The sequence below is a fragment of the Tachysurus fulvidraco genome, chromosome 1, assembly GCF_022655615.1.
Source record: "Tachysurus fulvidraco isolate hzauxx_2018 chromosome 1, HZAU_PFXX_2.0, whole genome shotgun sequence".
In the NCBI taxonomy this organism is placed as follows: domain Eukaryota; kingdom Metazoa; phylum Chordata; class Actinopteri; order Siluriformes; family Bagridae; genus Tachysurus; species Tachysurus fulvidraco.
In genome coordinates, this window is record NC_062518.1 from 48,618,240 (window position 1) to 48,636,943 (window position 18,704).

At 40.2% G+C, this 18,704-nt stretch overlaps 2 protein-coding genes and 1 long non-coding RNA gene across 6 annotated transcripts in view; 1 reads left to right on the forward strand and 2 right to left on the reverse strand.

Annotated features, from left to right (window-relative positions):
- Window positions 1-1,727: 1,727 nt before the first annotated feature.
- LOC113634997 lies at window positions 1,728-5,543 on the reverse strand. Its single transcript, XR_003438712.2, has 4 exons — window positions 5,408-5,543; window positions 3,262-3,434; window positions 3,080-3,168; window positions 1,728-2,209 (listed from the first exon to the last, which is right to left on the reverse strand). It is a non-coding gene; the product is annotated as an uncharacterized LOC113634997 (long non-coding RNA).
- LOC113634996 (golgin subfamily A member 6-like protein 22) lies at window positions 5,455-10,061 on the forward strand. 2 transcript variants are annotated; one of them, XM_027134221.2, is made up of 14 exons: window positions 5,456-5,768; window positions 5,973-6,043; window positions 6,367-6,495; window positions 6,793-6,915; window positions 7,164-7,334; window positions 7,427-7,609; window positions 7,754-7,834; window positions 7,963-8,133; window positions 8,266-8,388; window positions 8,563-8,733; window positions 8,854-8,919; window positions 9,092-9,262; window positions 9,371-9,455; window positions 9,610-10,061. In XM_027134221.2, exons 1-13 carry the CDS (start codon window positions 5,603-5,605, stop codon window positions 9,431-9,433), a joined length of 1,689 nt encoding a protein of 562 aa, XP_026990022.2. In that variant the 5' UTR covers window positions 5,456-5,602; the 3' UTR covers window positions 9,434-9,455; window positions 9,610-10,061. The 2 variants fall into 2 exon arrangements, with proteins under 2 accessions (XP_047678525.1, XP_026990022.2); XM_047822569.1 differs by lacking the exon at window positions 6,793-6,915 and having other exon boundaries at window positions 5,455-5,768.
- A 3,462-nt stretch (window positions 10,062-13,523) lies between these two features.
- rock1 (Rho-associated, coiled-coil containing protein kinase 1) overlaps window positions 13,524-18,704 on the reverse strand; it is a 33,417-nt gene continuing 28,236 nt past the window's right edge. The window contains exons 32-33 of one of the 3 annotated variants that reach the window (XM_047811369.1): window positions 18,441-18,648; window positions 13,524-15,582 (exon numbers count right to left, since the gene is read on the reverse strand). In XM_047811369.1, coding sequence (XP_047667325.1) covers window positions 15,579-15,582; window positions 18,441-18,648 — 212 coding nt within the window. In that variant the 3' untranslated portion in view covers window positions 13,524-15,578. Of the gene's footprint in view, window positions 16,895-18,440; window positions 18,649-18,704 lie in introns of all 3 variants that reach the window. The other 2 variants (XM_047811363.1, XM_047811355.1) reach the window with 2 other exon arrangements.

An 18,704-nucleotide genomic window follows, 5' to 3' on the forward strand; every position in this document is an offset into this window, starting at 1 on the left:
TGCACAGTGTGTTCAGATTTGTTCTGATTCGTGTTTAAATGGATCAACTCTCTTATCTTCTAAATGTAATAAACATCAGCTCCATCTTACAGCACCATCTTTCACCACTAGGCATTTCCATCTGCAGACCTGCTGCTCACCGGATGCTTTGTACCATTTTGTGTAAGCTCTAGTTCTTGAAACACATCTTCAGATGCACCTGAACACATCATCAGTGATGTAACCTGAGGTCCTCGCGTGTTTCGGGTCTTTCAATATCAGCTTGCTTGCCCCCATGGTGCTCCTCTACGGATCCAGAGCCATCTCGAGGCTTTCTTGGCTTCATCGGTGATGTTCTTGATGGCCTTGCTCCTTGTTGTTCTTGCAATGCCCAGCTCAGTAAAGGCTTTGTGGAGGGAGCGCCCCACAAATCCGCTGCAGCCAACCTCGATAGGCATGCATCTCACCTTCCAGCCCTGTGCTCGGCAGTCTGTGATCAGATGTTCATATTTGGTCATCTTTCTTTCGTGGGCTTCTCCCAAGCGGTCCTCCCATGGCACGGTCAGCTCCATGATGATTATATTCTTGGTGCTCTCTGAGACTAGAATAATATCTGGCCTCATTGTTGTGCTGACAATGTGCTGGGGGAATTTCAGCTGCTTCTCCAAATCCACGGAGAGTTTCCAATCTTTGGCTGATGCCAGGATCCCTGATGGTACCTTCCTCCCTGCTTGTGGCTGTTCTCCTGCCCTAACAAATGCGATTGAGTAATTGGTGTTGCTCCCTCGGCTGCCTTTGCTGATCTCTTTGCTGATGGTGTCTGGAATAGATTTTAGCACCTGGTTGTGACGCCAAGTGTACCGACCCTGGCCGAGCACTGTTGGGCAGGAACTCAGAATGTGCTCCAGCGTTCCACGAGCTGGGCACAAATGGGAAGTCGTGTGTGTCTGCTTTCCCCCACATACAGAGGTTTGCTGGTCTAGGCAGGACGTCGTACACTGCCCGAATCAGGAAGGTTATGCGGTGCGGCTCACTTTGCCAGAGCTCCGTCCAGGTGACCTTGCGGTCCATGGCCTGCTCCCACCTGGTCCAGGCCCTCTGTTGTCCCATTCCAACTGCTTTACTCGTCCTTCCTTCCTCCACAGCCGCTCTGACCTCTTCCTGTATTCAGCTGCGTTTCTCCTCCCCCTTCAGCTCTTTATATCGAGGAGGTGTTGAGAACATCCCCAAGCCAGCTCTGCCTCGGGCCACCACTCCCACATGCTCTTCAAGTCAAGAAGCTTTTTATTGTCATTTCAACCATATATAGCTGTTGCAGTACACTACACGTTGAAATGAGACAACGTTTCTCCAGGATCAGGGTGCTACATAACACAAAGACAGGGCTAAGGACTTGTAAGTAGTCTTAGCCACATACAGTGCAGCTGTGCAACCTGGTGAAAACAGTGCAGGACAAGACAAACAAGACAGTGCAGGACAAAAGACAGTGTAGGACAAAACAGTCTATACCCAGTGTGCACTTACTGTAGCAGTAGTGTGACAAGCAGATGACACTTGACCTCGGTTTCATTAAGGACATGATCGAGGTTCCTTCAAAACTAGGACATATTGTAAATCTACTAAATAAAGTAATAAAGGAGGAAACAGAATCTTAGACTCTAATCACAAACATGGCAAGTTTATTATCATAAATTGAGAGACATTTCTAACATGCAGAGTATAAACAGAGAATTGATTCATGACACTATGAATGACTTCATGATGCTCTTAATACAAAAAACATCTTTTAAAGCTTGTAGAATGTTTTATATATTAACATTTATGCAAGAATAAAATATTTAAGAAAGATAAAAGTTAACATTAATGTATTGTCACTACATGTAGAGATTTCTTTCCTTTAAGTTTGGTTCTTTTTCAGTCAAACACTGATCTTAACACTGACGTGAACATTACAGCTCATCATGCTGATAAATTTGGCCTCATGTGGTCTGTTTTTCTTCTGTTTACAGCTTTATCTTTTATAGCTCCTTTAATTTCTTTATACTCCACTGCAGACGTGTCCCAATATCTCTCTTCTTTCACCCACTGCATCAGGCGATCTGTTTGGTTTTGGTCAATCAGCCTCTTCCTGCTGTATTCATCTACAAGTTTGTCAAAACCGTCCTTGTAATATTTGTGACAGTCAGCCACTGAAAGTCAAAATTCTTGAATTAAATGTTATGTTTTATTCCTGCAATGAGATCAGAACATGAGAATAACTGAGTTTGGGTCAAAAAATTGCAGTAGAACTTTAGATTGAATTATAGACTGTTGACTAAATTGTAGATTGACGGGAAACTAGGGATTAAAAATATACTAAATCATTGGTGTATATGTTTAATCTTAATGTTCTCATGCCCATGGGCATAAATCCTGGGGGGGGGGGACGGACACAGATGACACACACACACTTCTGAGGACCCCCCCCCCCAAAAATATTATTATTATTAATATTTTTAAAAAATATCGCACTCTCTATTGTGAAAAATATATGTATGTATACCCAAATAATTGTGTAAGTAGAAAAAACCCACAAAAAATGCATTTAGAAACAGTTGAGTTCCCCCTCCCCTTCCTCACACTGGTTTGACCCACAGTTCCCCCTCCCCTTCCTCACAGTGGTTTGACCCACAGTTCAAATTTTCCATGAATCTGCTATATTAGCGATTAAAATCGTACTTATGTAGTTAAAGGTAGCTTGTTTACAATAGCTTGTTGCATAGTGTACTGCAACTATAAAAACTTTGTTTTTCACTGTGGGGACATGTCTTTATAAGTATAATTAGACAGTATTATTTGTGTCCCCCTTCAAAAATTTGAAAAATTTTATATTTATTGCCCCCCCCCTTACTGTTAAATGAAATTTATGCCCATGCTCATGCCAATAGCATGTGACACTCTTCAAATGTTCCTCTGAATTAAATTTAACAAATGTAGACATTTCCGCAAAGACGATACATAAAAAAAAAATCTGAAGTTGCACCTGAGATAAAGGTGGAGTTAAAATGTCAATATCAGAAAGACTCAGCTAGCAGGTTTAGGTAACAAAACTTAGAGTTACCGAGACTTATCTGAGAATGAGCCAGTATGAATGACTGCTTCAACACTTTCTCCATGTCTCCACTTGCTAAGGTTTTTGTCAGCAAATCTCTGGGGAACATAAATGTAAAACATGGTAGTTAATGTTAAGAGCTCCCATTTTACTAGAGAAAGGTTCAGGATGGTTTTATTAAGAGTTGAGACCTGCTTGCTCTGGATTCAGAACTGACTCAGGGCACGTCGATGATCCGAGTAGAGTGTGTTCATGCAGAGCTGCTTTTTTCCATTCTGGTCCTTTTCCATGCTCATTACTAAATCATAGGCTGCCTTGTTGTTGTTTGTAATCTTTGGTGGAAGGTGGTCTGCTTTGACGACTCCTGGAGTGGGTTTGTCCATGTCCATCAAAACAAATCAAATCAAATCATATTTTATTTGTCACATACACATACATACAGTGAAATGCTTTATGCAACTGTCCGGTATAAGAATAAAGAATATAAAAAGTATAAAGAAGCAAAAAATAAAATGAGAATAAAATAATAAGAAAGTATGAACTATATAAGAAAAAAAAAAGTATATAAAAATATGAAATATAGGGAGAATATGAAGAGATAATTAAAGATTGTCCTTAAAGTGTCCTTATCGCTGTTTAACTATAAATTATGTGCATATGGCAACCTGGGAAAACAAAGCCCAGCTACATATGGTTCTTAAGTAGCACCAAAACATCGCTGGTCTACACTTAAGAACCACTTGCGTCAGGTTACTGTGAACAACAAGATACAAGAGAACGTCATTAGCTCCATTTTAAAATCATTTAAAATCAATCCGCGTTTGTATCTTCTGTTTTTTTTTTTCCCTGAATGTTTTTTCATGAAAAGTACTTATTTGATCCACAGTATAAAGCTCTTCCTTTATTTTCTGAATAACTAAACAGATATCAAAACAGACGCTCTCACTAACACTGTATGCACCGCTCAGAGAGAGAGAGAGAGAGAGAGAGAGAGAGAGAGAGAGAGAGAGAGAGAGAGTCAAAGAGGGAGGGAGACAGAGAGAGAGTGAGACAGAGAGAGAGTCAGAGAGGGAGAGAGAGAGAGTCAGAGAGGGAGAGTGACGGAGAGAGTCAGAGAGAGAGACAGAGGGAGAGAGATGGAGAGAGAGAGACTTTTTTTGACTTTTTCAACACTTTATTTACACAAGTCACATATCATTAAAATTCATGGTGAATAAATAAATAAATAAATAAATAAATAAATAAATAAATAAATAAATAAATAAGTTAAGATGGTTTCTACAGTGATTAAAACATGGGTGATTAGTTGAACTTGGTGAAAAGTTCAGTTCTCCTTCCTCCACAGAGCACAAAATATTTTCCCAACACCACACACATTTAAAACCATCAACATTGTTCATACTTTTGTAAAAATTAAAATCAATTAAAATTCTTGATTTTATCAGCCTTTTTAATATCGTTGTGGCCTCACAGTCAGTGTTCTGTGTAATCTGGTTTCTCCGGGGGGAGAGAGAGAGAGAGAGAGAGAGAGAGAGAGAGAGAGAGAGAGAGAGAGAGAGAGAGAGAGAGAGAGAGAGAGAGAGAACACTTCTTTCCCTGTCTTCTTATGTATTAGACTAATGGTATCTTAAGTATGTAACCCAGTGAACCAGCATTAATGTATATAACTTCTATGCGTCGCTCTGGATAAGAGTCTGTCACATGCTGTAAATGTAAATGTATTCCTCAGTGCGCACTATAAGCAGTTATAACGCCATGTTGTTGTTGTTTTTCTCCTTGTTGACGCTGTTACACGTTTTAAACACCACAACGCCGTTAGTTTAATTCACAGGCAACATGCACTAAACGTCCGCTATGAGAGGTCATGTTGAGGTTATAAACACCCAGACATTACGTGCTAGATGACGTAATTATTAAACTGAAACCTAAATCTTTGTGTTGCAAACAAACTATTTAAATAAATTACAAATAGAAGCCTTTATTATCGCCACATATACATTACAACACAGTAGAATTATTTTCTATTATTTAATACATTTATATTACAACTTCTACAATTAATAATAATAATAATAATAATAATAATAATAATAATAATAACAAATAATAATGACAATAACAATAATAGTGATAATCATAATCATAATCACAATAATAATGATCATCATAAAACAACAACAACAACAATAACAATAACAATAATAATAATAATAATAATAATAATAATAATAATAATATACGCTTTTCTTTACTGTTTATTTTTAAATAATAAAAGTGAACAGTTTGTTTTATTCATTCATTTAGCCCAATGTACTATATATAATAAGACACATTGACCTGAGCGGTGTTTATAAACTCTACCACGTGATCTCACGTCCAAACGTCAGTGACGTCATGGAGTAGAATCGATCTAGAAGCGAACAGAACCGACACGGAATTTGGTTCAAATCTCCGCGGACCTTTCAGATGTCTGTTGTACACTGAGAGAGTAATGTGTGTGTTGTGGTTACTCTGATCCTCGGAGAGATAAAAATGGTTGTTTACAATCTATTTAATTCCGTCGTATTGGATCTTCTACTGCGCCACCTGCTGTTAGTCGCCGGAGCTGCAGTCGTGACAGTCTGCATTTATTATTATGTCCAACGGGACGATGGAGAACAAACCACCGCGGACACCGAGGACACCACCGTCCCCGAAGGTACAACTATGTCTCAGTCCTGGTGTAAACTTGTCTCTGATACTGAACATCACTAAAGTCTTTTTATTCAGGAGCTTCGTTTTAAAGTGGAATAATTATTCTGTAGAGTTTCACCAGGATCACAAGTGGGAAAGATTGTTAATAATGACACTAACACTTTAATCATAGACGATGATGTGGGATTTTGTGTTTATTTATTTTTAGACCCAGTTTATGAACAGACCACAGAACCGGCTCTGGTCCGACCCACAGAGGTTGTTCAGGACCAGATGATGGTAAGTTTGTTCTGTTCATATCTTTAACCCTATAGTGAACATTTATAGTCTCTTACTAACAGCAGAACTGCAGCTTCACATTTACACCATTGCACAAAGTATTTCAGGGTTAGGCTCAGGACAGCAGTCCAGACTTGATGTTCACTTCAGTCTTTATCAGGAAAACAACACATCAGAATTTCATCAGAAATCTGAAAGTCCATTGTGTTGTATATGTTATGGCTCTTTAGATTGATGACAGAGCTGCATCAGAGATCTGAGTGCTAGTCCTCAGGAGTGAAACAAACACCTGAAGGTAACATTATTTGGATGGTGAATTTCAGGAGGCTGAGTCTGAGGCTGAGGAGAAGATTCAGGAGCTGGTGGTGCCCAAGATTCAGCTGGAGGACAGAGTGAAGGAGCTGGAGGAACTACTCTGTGAGGCACGCAGAAGCTATGACCTGAAAAGTAAGGTACGTGAGATAAAAATTCAGAATAATGTGAGTACCGTACCTAGGGAGATATTCAGAATAGGAAACATCTGCACTCTGGAGTTTGAAGCTCACCTGCACTTGGAGCCAGGGATGCGAGAGCAGTGACGGCCAGTGATGATGTTAGATGGGAGACGAAACTCTCAGCTCTGTCAGAGGTTCAACACCGAAACTTATTGTTCAGTCATGTCTTATATCATGACGTGTCACATTGTAGAGATAATGTGGGGTGACTATTACACACACACAACACACATTTGCCCCATGTGTATGTTTTAGGAGTGTGAGCTAGAACAGGAGGCTCACAGCATCCTCCAGACTGAGAATGACAAAATGAAGAAGACCATCGCTCAGCTGGAGGAGCAGAACGATCAGATGAGTAGCCAGGAGCTGTTAATGAATGTAAACATTTCTTCATATTAATTGCTATTGTGAACTCTGTGTGTGTGTGTGTGTGTGTGTGTGTGTGTGTGTGTGTGTGTGTGTGTGTGTGTGTGTGTGTGTGTGTGTGTGTGTGTGTGTGTGTTTCTTCACTTTTCCACAAATACTTTTAGGCTATTCTAGTGAGTAATGAGTCAGTTATTAGAAGTGTCTGACTGTGTGTGTGTGAAGTAAATAAAGTCACTGATCTTTAATTGTTGTTCTCTCAGGTCATTCTGGCTGAAGCTGAGGAGAAACATCAGAAGGATGTGAAGACCATCACTCAGCTGGTGGAGGAGAAATCTGACCTTGAAGAAAGGGTGGAGGCACTGAGAGATACATTGAGGAAAACAAAGAACCTTCTCAACGAGTCTAAGAGGAAGTTTGATGATATGTTTAACGTAAGTGAGAAAAAAAAACTAAGCATCACCTTTATAAACACCACGAGGACTTTAATTCTGTATGCCTCTTTTACACAACGTGTGTGTTTTAGGAGCAAGATCAAGAAACGCACTGTTCCCTCTGTTTAGAGAACCAAGAGATGCAGGACACCATCGTTCAGATGGAGATGGAGAGATCTGAAAAGTTAATCCAGATGGAGAACCAGAAAAACAAAATGAAGGACCTGGGAAACCTGGTCTTTGACATGAACATGGAGATTGCTCATCTAACCAATGTGAGTGAGAAAAAAAATGCACTGATCCCCGAGTTCAAATTAAAGATGTATTTTTAAGGTGCCATATTTTATCTATGGTCCATTGCAGATGTGGACATTAAGCATTAGAGTGTGAACCTATTTTGCACCGTGTGAGTGTTTTAGGAGCAAAAGCGAGCACGGGAGGATTGCAGCATCCTCCGGGCTGAGAATATGAAGATGAAGAAGGAGGAGGAGTTACTGAAGGTAAACAATTCTTCTCAGGAATCTGATTTTATATATGTGTGTCTGAATGTGTGTGTGTGTGTGTGTGTGTGTGTGTGTGTGTGTGTGAGGTAAATAATGTCACTGAGCTTTAATCGATGTTCTCTCAGGTCACTCTGTCTGAAGCTGAGGAGCAACATCAGAAGGACCTGGAGACCATCACTCAGCTGGAGGAGGAGAATTCTGAGCTGACAGAAAAGGTGCAGGCACTGAGAGATACAGTGGAGGAAATGGGGAAAGAGCTTCTTGAAACTAACAGAGAGTGTGAAGAGCTAATGACCGTAAGTGATGAAAAAAAAACCCCTAATGCATCAATCAGCTCCTTTATCAAGACCATGAGGACTTTAATTCTGTTTAAACATTAATCACTGAAATTAAACCTCTTGTGTTCTGTGTGTGTGTGTGTGTTTTAGGACCGAGAGGCTCACAGCATCCTCCAGTCTGAGGTCAATGAGATGAAGAAGATCATCAGTCAGCTGGAGGAGCAAAACAGTGAGATGAAGATAACTCTGATTCATAAGGAGGAGTTACTGAAGGTAAAAATTTCTTCTCAGGAATCTCTGTGTGTGTGTGTGTTTTTATGGACAATTTGTCCTTTTCCCCCAATACATTTAGACAATTCTACAGACTATAAATTAGAGCATTAACAGTATCAGAATGTGTGTGTAGAAGTAAATAAAATCACTGAGCTTTAATTGTTGTTATTTCAGGTCACTCGGGCTAAAGCTGAGGAGCAACATCAGAAGGATGTGGAGACCATCGTTCAGCTGGAAGAGGAGAATTATGACCTTACAGAAAAGGTGGAGGCACTGAGAGGCACAGTGGAGGAACTGGGGAAAGAGCTTCTTGAATTTAACAGAGAATGTGACGAGCTAATGAATGTAAGTGAGAAAAAAAACCTAATGCATTAAGCATCTCCTTTATGAAGACCATGAGGACTTTAATTCTGTTTAAACATTAATAACTTAAATTAAACCTCTTGTGTTCTGTGTGTGTTTTAGGAGCAAGAGGCTCACAGCATCCTCCAGTCTGAGAACAGTGAGATGAAGAAGACTCTGATACACAAGGTAAACATTTTTTTTTTTTCAGAAATCTGTGTGTGTGTTTGTTTTTAGGGACATTTTGTCCTTTTCCCCCAATACATTTAGACTATTCTCCATAGGTTAAGACTATTAAACGTGTCTGAATGTGTGTGTAGAAGTAAATAAAGTCGCTGATCTTTAAACGGTGTTCTCTCAGGTCACTCTGGCTGAAGCTGAGGGGCAACATCAGAATAATGTGGAGACCACCACTCAGCTGGAGAAGGAGAGTTCTGACCTGACAGAAAGGGCCGAGGCACTGAGAGATACGGTGGAGGAACTGGGGAAAGACCTCATTGAGACACATTTGCAGTGTGATGAGCTCACAGGTGTAAGTGATAAAAGCCTTGCACTAATCAGCCCCATTAATAATAATATGAGGTCTGATTAAACATTAAAGACTTAAATTTCCACCTTTTGTGCTGTGTGTGTGTTTTAGAGTGTGAGCGAAAGGCTTACAGCGTCCTCCAGACCGAGTACAATGAGAAGAAGGAGATCCTGATTCACAAGAGGAGATACTGATGGTAACCATTTTTTCTCCTGAACCTGTGACTGCTCTTGTAAAGACTTGCCTCGTCTGCTGTACTAAACCGTGTGTCAGTTATGGGCCAGAAAATTGGGTACAGTACAAATAGCATAAATGTGACTACTTTATACATGAAATCTCTTTTTTCACAGAAACAGGACCAAACTCTTGGATCCAGTGAGAGCAGCACGGGATCCACATCAGGATCGGTGTGATATGAAAATGAGGATGAGGTTCCCTTCTGAGTCTGGTTCCTCCCAAGGTTTCTTCCTCATATCATCTCAGGGAGTTTTTCCTTGCCGCCGTCGCCTCCGGCTTGCTCATTAAGGATAGGGATAGATGTATAGTATTTTAAATTTTAATCTTTTTTAAATTCATTTTAAAGCTTCAATTGTATATATTTACTTATTTCTTTGTATTCTTATCTTTTCTTCTTCTCATTATTATGATGTGTGTATTTCCTTTTTTTCCCTCTCTTCTGTTCCCATACATCTGTAAAGCTACAGATAGACAAGAGGTTGAGACAATGAGAAATTGTTAAAAGCGCTATAGAAATAAATTGAATTGAAAAATAAAGGAAGAAGAAAATAAAAGAAAGAAAGAATAAAAACATGTTTCCTAATGTTTCATTCTGATAATTGATGTGAACATGAACTGAGTATACAGTCAGTAGCAGCTATTGCTGTGCAGTGGCAGAGTTAAGACGGGATCTGATGACTTGTTTCTAGACTTTCTGAAAGGGTTGAGATGTCTCTGTACACTGTACTCTCTCAAGACTCCAGCTTTGGACCACACACGTGTTTGAGTCACAGATCCTCACCAACCTACACAGGATGTCCAACTTCCATGGATTTACATGAATGCCACATTCTTCTTTCTTTTTTTGACTTTGAATGCCTTTACATGCACATGGACTTCAATTACATCTCTTTCTTAATCTGTATGGTTTAATATGGAGTTGGTGCAGCCTTAGCAGTTATACAATAACAGCATCAACTCTTCTGAGGTGGCTTTCTACAAGGTAGAAAGTTGTAAGTGCAAGGTAGAAAGTAGAAAGTGTGTGTTTATGGGAATTGTTTACCATTCCTCTAGAAGCTCATTTGTTAGGTCAAAGGTCTTTATGGACCTTGCTTTGTGCACCGGTGTGCAGTCATGTTGGAACGGAAATGAGCCATCCCCATATGTTCCCACAAATGAAGCATTAAGAGTTCCTTTCACTGAGCTAAACCCAACCCCTTAAAAATAACTCCACATCATAATCCCCCTCCACCAAACTTTACACTTGGCACAATGCCGTCAGACATGTACCATTCTCCTGGCAACCACTAAACCCAGACTCGTCCATCAGATTTTCAGAAAAAGAAACATTCTCTGGAATGACGGATCACATGTCTCCATTGCTCTAGGTGTGCTTTACGAAACTACATCCGATGCGTTGCATTGCACTTGATGTAAGGCTTGGTTGCAGCTGCACAACCATGGAAACCCATTCCATGGAGCTCTCTATGTACTGTTCTTGATCTAATTTGAAGGCCACACAAATTTTGGAAAAAGTTGTTAACATCTGCTCACTGTGTGCCTCAGCATGCTCTGAGATTTTATGTGGCATACCACTTTATAGCTTGAGTTGTATCTAATTGCTTCCACTTTGTTATAATTAAGGAAAGGGGGGCATAGAAGCCTTTATTATCGCCACGTATACTTTACAGCACAGTGGAATTCATTTCTTCACATATACCAACTGAGGAGGTTGGGGTCGGAGTGCAGGGGCAGCTATGATACAGCACCCCTGGAGCAGGGAGGGTTGAGGGCCTTGCTCAAGGGCCCAACAGTGGCAGCTTTGCAGTGCTGGGGCTTGAACCCTTATCCTCCAATAAACACCACAGAGCCTTAACCACTTGAGCCACCACTGCCCCTAACAGTTAACCATGGAATATTATGTATTGAGGAATTTTCAAGAATAGGTGTTCAGCTGTGCAATAAGTCTATCACAGTACCACATTCAGTAGGCTTTATAGGTAAGCATCAGTGTTTTGAATCTGATGTGTTCAGCTACTGGAAGCCAGTGGAGGGATCGCAGCAGCGGGGTGGTTTGGAGAACTTAGGCAGGTTGAAAACAAGTCATGCAGCTGCATTTTGGGTCAATTGCAGAGGATGAATTGTGTTCATAGGTAGACTTGCCAGCAGTGCGTTGCAGTAATCCAGTGTTGAGATGACAAGAGACTGAACAAGAACCTGAGCAGCCTGTGTGGATAAAAATGGCAGAATCCTTCTAATGTTGTAGAAAATGAACCGACATGAGCGAGTCACATTAGCAACATGAGAGGAAAAAGACAGTTGATTGTCCAAGATTATCCCAAGGTTTCGAGCTGTGGCTGAAGGGAAGATCAGATCATTATGCAAGGACATTGATAGATCATGACCTCAGGATGAATCACCTGATGATCAGCAGTTCAGTTTTGCTAGGATTGAGCTTCAATTGATGAGCCTTCATCCATGATATGTCTGCCAGACACGCTGAGATCTGAACAGAAGCTGTGGTATCTGAGGGTGGGAAAGAGAAGTTGAGTATCATCAGCGTAGCAGTGGAAAGACAACCCGTGTGAGGAAATAACTTCACCAAGAAAGAGAGTATACAGGAAGGAAATAAGAGGACCAAGTACTGAGCCCTGTGGGACACCAGTGGAGAGTCTGTGTGGAGCAGATGTCACTCCCCTCCTTGTTATATGATATGAGCAACCTTCCAGGTAGGAAGTAAACCATTCCAATGCTGAGCCACAAATTCCAATGCTGCCAAGGGTGGTCAAGAGTGTGGTTCACCGTATTAAACTCTGCTGAAACTTGAATGCTTATTGGATTGAATGCATATCAGGTGATGTGTATTTGTGTAACCAGGGAGGGTGTGGCCTAAGGAGATCAACACCCTATACTGTATCAAGGTGTGCATAATTATTAAGCAGATTCTTCTCCTCTGGAAAAATGGGCCAAAAGTGACATTTAACTGACACTGAAAAGGCAAAAATTATAAAAAGTCTTTCAGAGGGATGCAGCACTCTTGAAATATCTAAGATTTTGGGGAGTGATCACAGAACCATCAAACGTGGGCCAAGAAATATCTGAAGACAGAATTTTCAAAGGTTTTGTGCACTGACGAGATGAGAGTGACTCTTGACGGACCAGATGGTTGGGCCTGTTTTAGGATCACTAACAGACACAGAGCTCCACTTCGAGTCAGACGGCAACAAGGTGGAGGTGGGGTACTGGTATGGGCAGGTTTTATTGAAGATGAGCTAGTTGGACCTTTTTGGGTTGAAATTGGACTCAAAAATCAGACCTTTTAGACCTACCGCCAATTTTTAGAAGACACTTTCTTCAAGCAGTGGTACAGGAAAGTCTACATCTTTCAAGAAGACTGATTTTTATGCAAGACAATACTCCATCACATGCATCAAAGTACTCCACTGCGTGGTTGGCCAGTAAAGGCCTTAAAGATGAAAAACTAAAACACATGGCCTTTCTTTTGGGCCCTTCTTAAGCAGGAAATTTACAGTGAAGGTACACAGTACACCTCTCTGAACAGTGTCTGGGAGACACCAGATCAAGAAACTGACTGACTCTGTGATGTGAAGGCTTGTGACCGTTATCGAACAGAAGGGTGGCTATATTGGTCACTGAAGTTTTTTTTTTTTTAAATTTCAGAAATGTTTATTTGTAAATTTTGATTTGATTATTATTCTCACTTTAACAGGTAAAAATAAACAAGTGAGATGGGAAAATTTTTGTTTCTCATTTAGTTGCATAATAATTCTGCACACTAATAGTTGCCTAATAACATGTACATATAGATATTCCCTTAAGAAAGCCAAAACTTCACTTTTACTATTTAAATGTTCAGGTTAACATTTTGGATTGACCAAGAGCACTGTAGTTGTACAATAACAAAAGTAATCCTCAAAAATACAACTTGCCTAATAATTGAGCACACAGTGTATATACATATACAAGCATATACACACACGCACACACACACACAAAGAGACAAGAATCAGGGGTCACAAGTCCAGAGTCTGTGTAGGTGACAAAGATATCGTTTATTGACAGACATCCATCAGTGCGGGCCTCCAAACCTAATGAAACATGCAGTTCATCCAAGTAGATCGCCACCATAGATCCAGTGCTGAAGTGAATAACTAAGGTGGTATTTCATCATCTCTGTCTCACCTGGTGATGGGCGAAAAAAAATAAAAGCAAGACTTTGTCCAGGAAAAGCTGGGGAGGGGTTACAACAATTTTTTTTGAAAAAGGATTCAAGGGCTTTTCATTGAAGAAAAAAAAAAACAAAGCGCCATCCTGAGCAGAGTAAGCGCGGAGTTCGATCTGATCACCCAATGACATTACTAAGACGTTTCTCCTCTGTGGTTCGACATGCTGCTTTTCATTATACTGAGCTACTCGCATCATTGACACAGTAATTATACAAATCTTATTTTAACTAGCTTGGTCATTACCTCTGACTAGCTACCAGGGCAAAGTCGATGTTAGCTAAGCAATTCAACGCTAGCTCAATTTGTGTTTATGTAGCGGTGCAATTAAATCTAGCATTTTATTCCACACACTACACTGAGCTGAAGAATGAATGGAATAAAATAAAGCATTGTGATGTCACGTGATTAACCGATCCGAGTTCAACTTCAACCGGGTTTGAGAATCTGGGGTCGTTTAAGGCTTCTTTACGTTCTAATAAAGGCTAGCGCTTCCAATTTTAGCCTCTGTAATGAAGAGTGGAGGAACTAAACCCTTATTATTTCATACAACATACAGCTATGAAGAAAGAATGTGCCGGTCATTGGTTATACAACAGATATTTATCTAGCAATGTTAGAAAGGAGGCTCTGAAATGGTCAACATAGTAGACTAGCTGATTAGGTAGAATTTCTGGGTGACTGCATATACAAGCGTTGACGATCCAAAATTAGGAATCATGCTACTTGTTAGCCATGTTTCCTGTTCAGACAGCAATCTTCTTGGTTTGAGTCATACATTCCAGGAAATCTTAACATCATCTTCACTTTTATGAAAGATTAACGTCGGCACGAGTCTATTCCTCGCCCCCCTGTGTCCGAAATCACCGTCTCACTAAACTTGGAGATTCTTATGAACAACGTGTTCAATATGCGCCGGCGCGCCCTGATAAAACCAGAAGGTGGATGATACACATCACATCATATATATTTTTTTCTTAAAAAAAAAAAAACAATAGTTAGGATTTACCATTGAGAAGAGGAACACAAACAGATATGGCAGTAAAAGTCGGTAAGGCACTAGGTGGGCTGAACGCTACACCTGTTTTTAGTCTTCTACAAATAACTTACAATTCAAACAGTGCAGTTTTACATTTGTTAACTTAATGTTTCTCTTTTCTTCCTTTTTCAACCATTCATCTAGGAATCAAAAGTAAGGCAATACATTACCAAAAAAAAAAAATTATAAAACATTACAGTGAAACATTTCAGTAATAATATACCCAAATGAACAAAAGCAAAAGCAAAAGCAAAAAACAGTCATTGAAATTTAAGCTCCTTCAGCCGTTCTGGTGGATTCCTGTGGCTTGGAGAATTCACTAACAACAATAAGGATAATTATTATAACAATGATATGCATAGATTGTAATGATCTTGCATGCTCCTCAAAAAAAAAAACAAAAAAAAAACGGAAAACAGAAAAAAGACTAATACTCAGTACCCAGTACTCCGTCTTGATTATTGCCCCACATTAATTTATTGCCCGTCAGGAACATTAAGGCTGAGAGAGTCCATCAGGCCAAGGTTTCGCCAAAATTTAGGGTCAACGTTTTTTTTTTCCAAGAGTGAAGGACCGTTTACTACAAATCCCATCAAAGTTCCCTTCAGAGCAACAAGTGGTCCCATCACGAGCCGCGTGAGAAGCCTAGAGGACAGGAGCAGCCTTTTCCCACCAGCTTCTCCGTCATTTAGGGTTAATTCCGTTATTTACCTTTAAATGCAGTTTTTTTTGTTTTGTTTAAGGTTTTTATTGAATAATCTGTGATGTACAAAGTCCCAATTGAGGAGTCCCAAATGTTTCAGAGAGAAGATTCAGGTGGTTAGCTGGAAAAGGGAACAAAGAGCAGAAAAGAAAGATTTGCAGGTTGTGTTTTTTTTTAAATAAGGACCTACAGTAGTTATAATTAGGCATGTGAAGCTAATCTGTGATTTTGTAGTATTTAAGCCAATATATTATAGGCTACCAAAATACCCTAACACTGCGTTCACAAGAGCAAGTAAGAAGCTGTAGTATATCTCGTGTGGAAAATCTATTAAAGATTAATTTATACAACACACACTAAGCTTAGTACTAGATTTGATAGCAAGACAACCCTTTAGCTACATATGCTACATATTTTTTTAATCTGCCTCTAACCACATTTAATCAGGTCACGTATTATAAGATAAGATGAAACCACAGGTGAAGAACTGTCAGACCACGTGTGATATGTGATTGGCTCAAATTTTCAGACCAATCATTTGTGTGTGCTGCATTACATCACAACACCTAATTTGCATATAATGAAAAAAACGTCTCGGAGCTGCTTGCTGTCCTCGTGTGAACGCGGGGTGAGGGTCTTTCTTTTTTATCAAATGTATAGACGGTGCCATCCAATATGAGAGTTTGGATAAGATCGAAACTAGGTGCCAAACCTTAGGCACTTATCACGGCATGAAATTTTATCACCATCACTTGCCTTCATCACTTATAGCATACAATATAGCATATTGATGATTATCTGTTTTTTTATTTTTTTAATCATCATCATTATTATTATTATTATTATTATTATCGTCGTCTTTTCACATAAATGTTAGCAAGCAAACACACATCCGGTGTTAGAATATGCCTTCATGCTTAGTTAACATAAACTTTCAAGAAGTGAAGATGACACACCACAAGCTGCCCCCTTTGTTCTGACACAGGGATCTGACACATTTCTTATCACAGCACCCTTAAAGACGTCCCCACTGAGAAACAACATGGAAGCCATTTCCTCGACAGTTCATTAAAAGGTTTTTAAGGCAGCTCAGGTTTTTATCAGTCTTGTTCAAATATGCTGTCGATTTTCTGGCTCTTGTCACCACTAGGAATTTGAAGACAATCAGAAAATTCTGTTTTGGTTAGCAGCCTTAAAAAACTTTTAGCCGACAATTCCGCGCTATAGCTGGTAAAGCAGGAGGCTTTTTGTTTTTAAATAACAAAAACTGAACTAAAACCCCTGTGTGAAGCCAGAAAGGAGTGGGGCGGTAAGGAGTGGTAAATACAGAGGGTAACTGATGAAAGATAAACTACGCTGAACTCTCCTTGTGGTGTAGACATCAACAGGAGCTCGAGGATGTGTCTGCAGCGTGGAGGTTGGATTGAGCCCTGCTACAACACAAACAGCCAGTCATAAACTTTACCTGTATCTGTTGTCCGGCCTGCAATAATATTACCGCTTGTTTTCATTTTACTAACTCCTCCCACATTCCTAGTACTGGCAGGCAAACTCTTTACCCTACTTTGAACGCGGTAGTCCATTAAAATAAATAAATAAATAAACAAACAAACAAACAAAACAAACAAACAAACAAACAAACAAACATCGCCCTGGCATGTTAACAACTGACCTCTTACCTGTAATCCTACTACTGGTGAGCCTTGATCTCTTTGATACTACAATCTGAACCAAGCTAGTATTCCTTGCCCCACTTTCAATGCCCCAGGAACCAAGGCCAAATTCCATAAAAAATTGTTTCACTTGAAACCGTCAACTTGCAATTTTTAATAATGTCCTTGCTACCCCTGTAACCAAACCTATTCTAAACCCTACTATACCAATACCAAGCCTTTACTCAGATATCACTGCTTCTACCTCCAAAACCCACCGTTAACACACAATTTCTTCTACCGATACCCCTATGTTTTATTTTACCCCTAACACCACTGGTGGTACCCTAAGACAACATTTTTCTATACTTTGGCTACTCACAAAACACAACAAGCAAAACCTTAAACTCTAAAACCATTACTAGTAATATCTGTTCTGTGAATACAACCACTAATACCAATTACATCCAACCTTTACTCCATGCCACTATTAGTACCCCAACAACCAAATTTTTACATTACTGCTGGTAGCCTTAAAACCGATTTTTACTTGTAGTCCATCTACTGGTCCCCCTTAGAACCAATCTTTGGTCCCTAATCCCACTGCCCCAAATCCCCTAAATGCTGTTAGTACACTTACCCACCTGATATTATTTAAATCTGTCCTAATTATTTTATAATTGTTTCTTAATCTGGTTTATCATCCTAGATCTAATTCAAGTCGCCAATCGCTTACCTTCCATAATTTTTCATGACACCAGTCCTATCCTGAGATCCCTCGAACCACTTCCATGACCCCTAGGTCCTCCCTTTCCTGAGGTGCCTAGCCCATCTGTTAGAACCCACTCAGGTCCAACATCACCACCTCTAACCCCTCTACCATAACCCCTAGGTCCTCCCTTTCCTGAGGTGCCTAGCCACTCAGGTCCCACAACGTCACCTCTAACCCCTCTACCCTGACCCCTAGGCCCTCCCTTTTCCGAGGTGCCTAACCACTCAGGTCCCACAACGTCACCTCTAACCCCTCTACCCTGACCCCTAGGTCCTCCCTTTCCTGAGGTGCCTAGCCACACAGGTCCAACAACATCACCTCTAACCCCTCTACCATGACCCCTAGGTCCTCCCTTTCCTGAGGTGCCTAGCCACTCAGGTCCCACAACGTCACCTCTAACCCCTCTAACCCTGACCCCTAGGCACACTCGTGGGATTCCTCTTTCATGTAACCCCTAGGCTTTCCCTTCATGACTCCTACGCCAGCTTTTATGTTAAATCTAAACTAAACTATTATGAAAAAATAAAAAATCAAAATGGTAGTTTTTTTTTTTACCTGGACTGTCCGGAGCTGAATCTAGGGTTTCTGCGGAATGACTGATTAGCTACTGAGCGAGTGCTCATGGTACGAGGGGATGCTCGGGAGAAACTAGATGGAGGTGTTTTGGGAATCTTCTTGCCAAGGTGGCCAATCCATTTCTTCTGCTCATCCTGGGTGAGAGCTAGCAGGAGCATGTCACGTGCAGATGTCACATCGTAGTTCACTGTGGGGGTGAAGAAGGAATTTCATGTGACGCAACTTACTTATATATGTTTGAAT

Bases quoted from the DNA above. Each gene is read 5' to 3' on its own strand.
- LOC113634996 (XM_027134221.2), top strand. From the start codon at position 5,603: ATGGTTGTTTACAATCTATTTAATTCCGTCGTATTGGATCTTCTACTG. The intron at 7,835-7,962 runs GTAAACAATTCT...ATGTTCTCTCAG, and splicing joins AGGAGGAGGAGTTACTGAAG to GTCACTCTGTCTGAAGCTGA. The intron at 8,920-9,091 runs GTAAACATTTTT...GTGTTCTCTCAG, and splicing joins AGAAGACTCTGATACACAAG to GTCACTCTGGCTGAAGCTGA.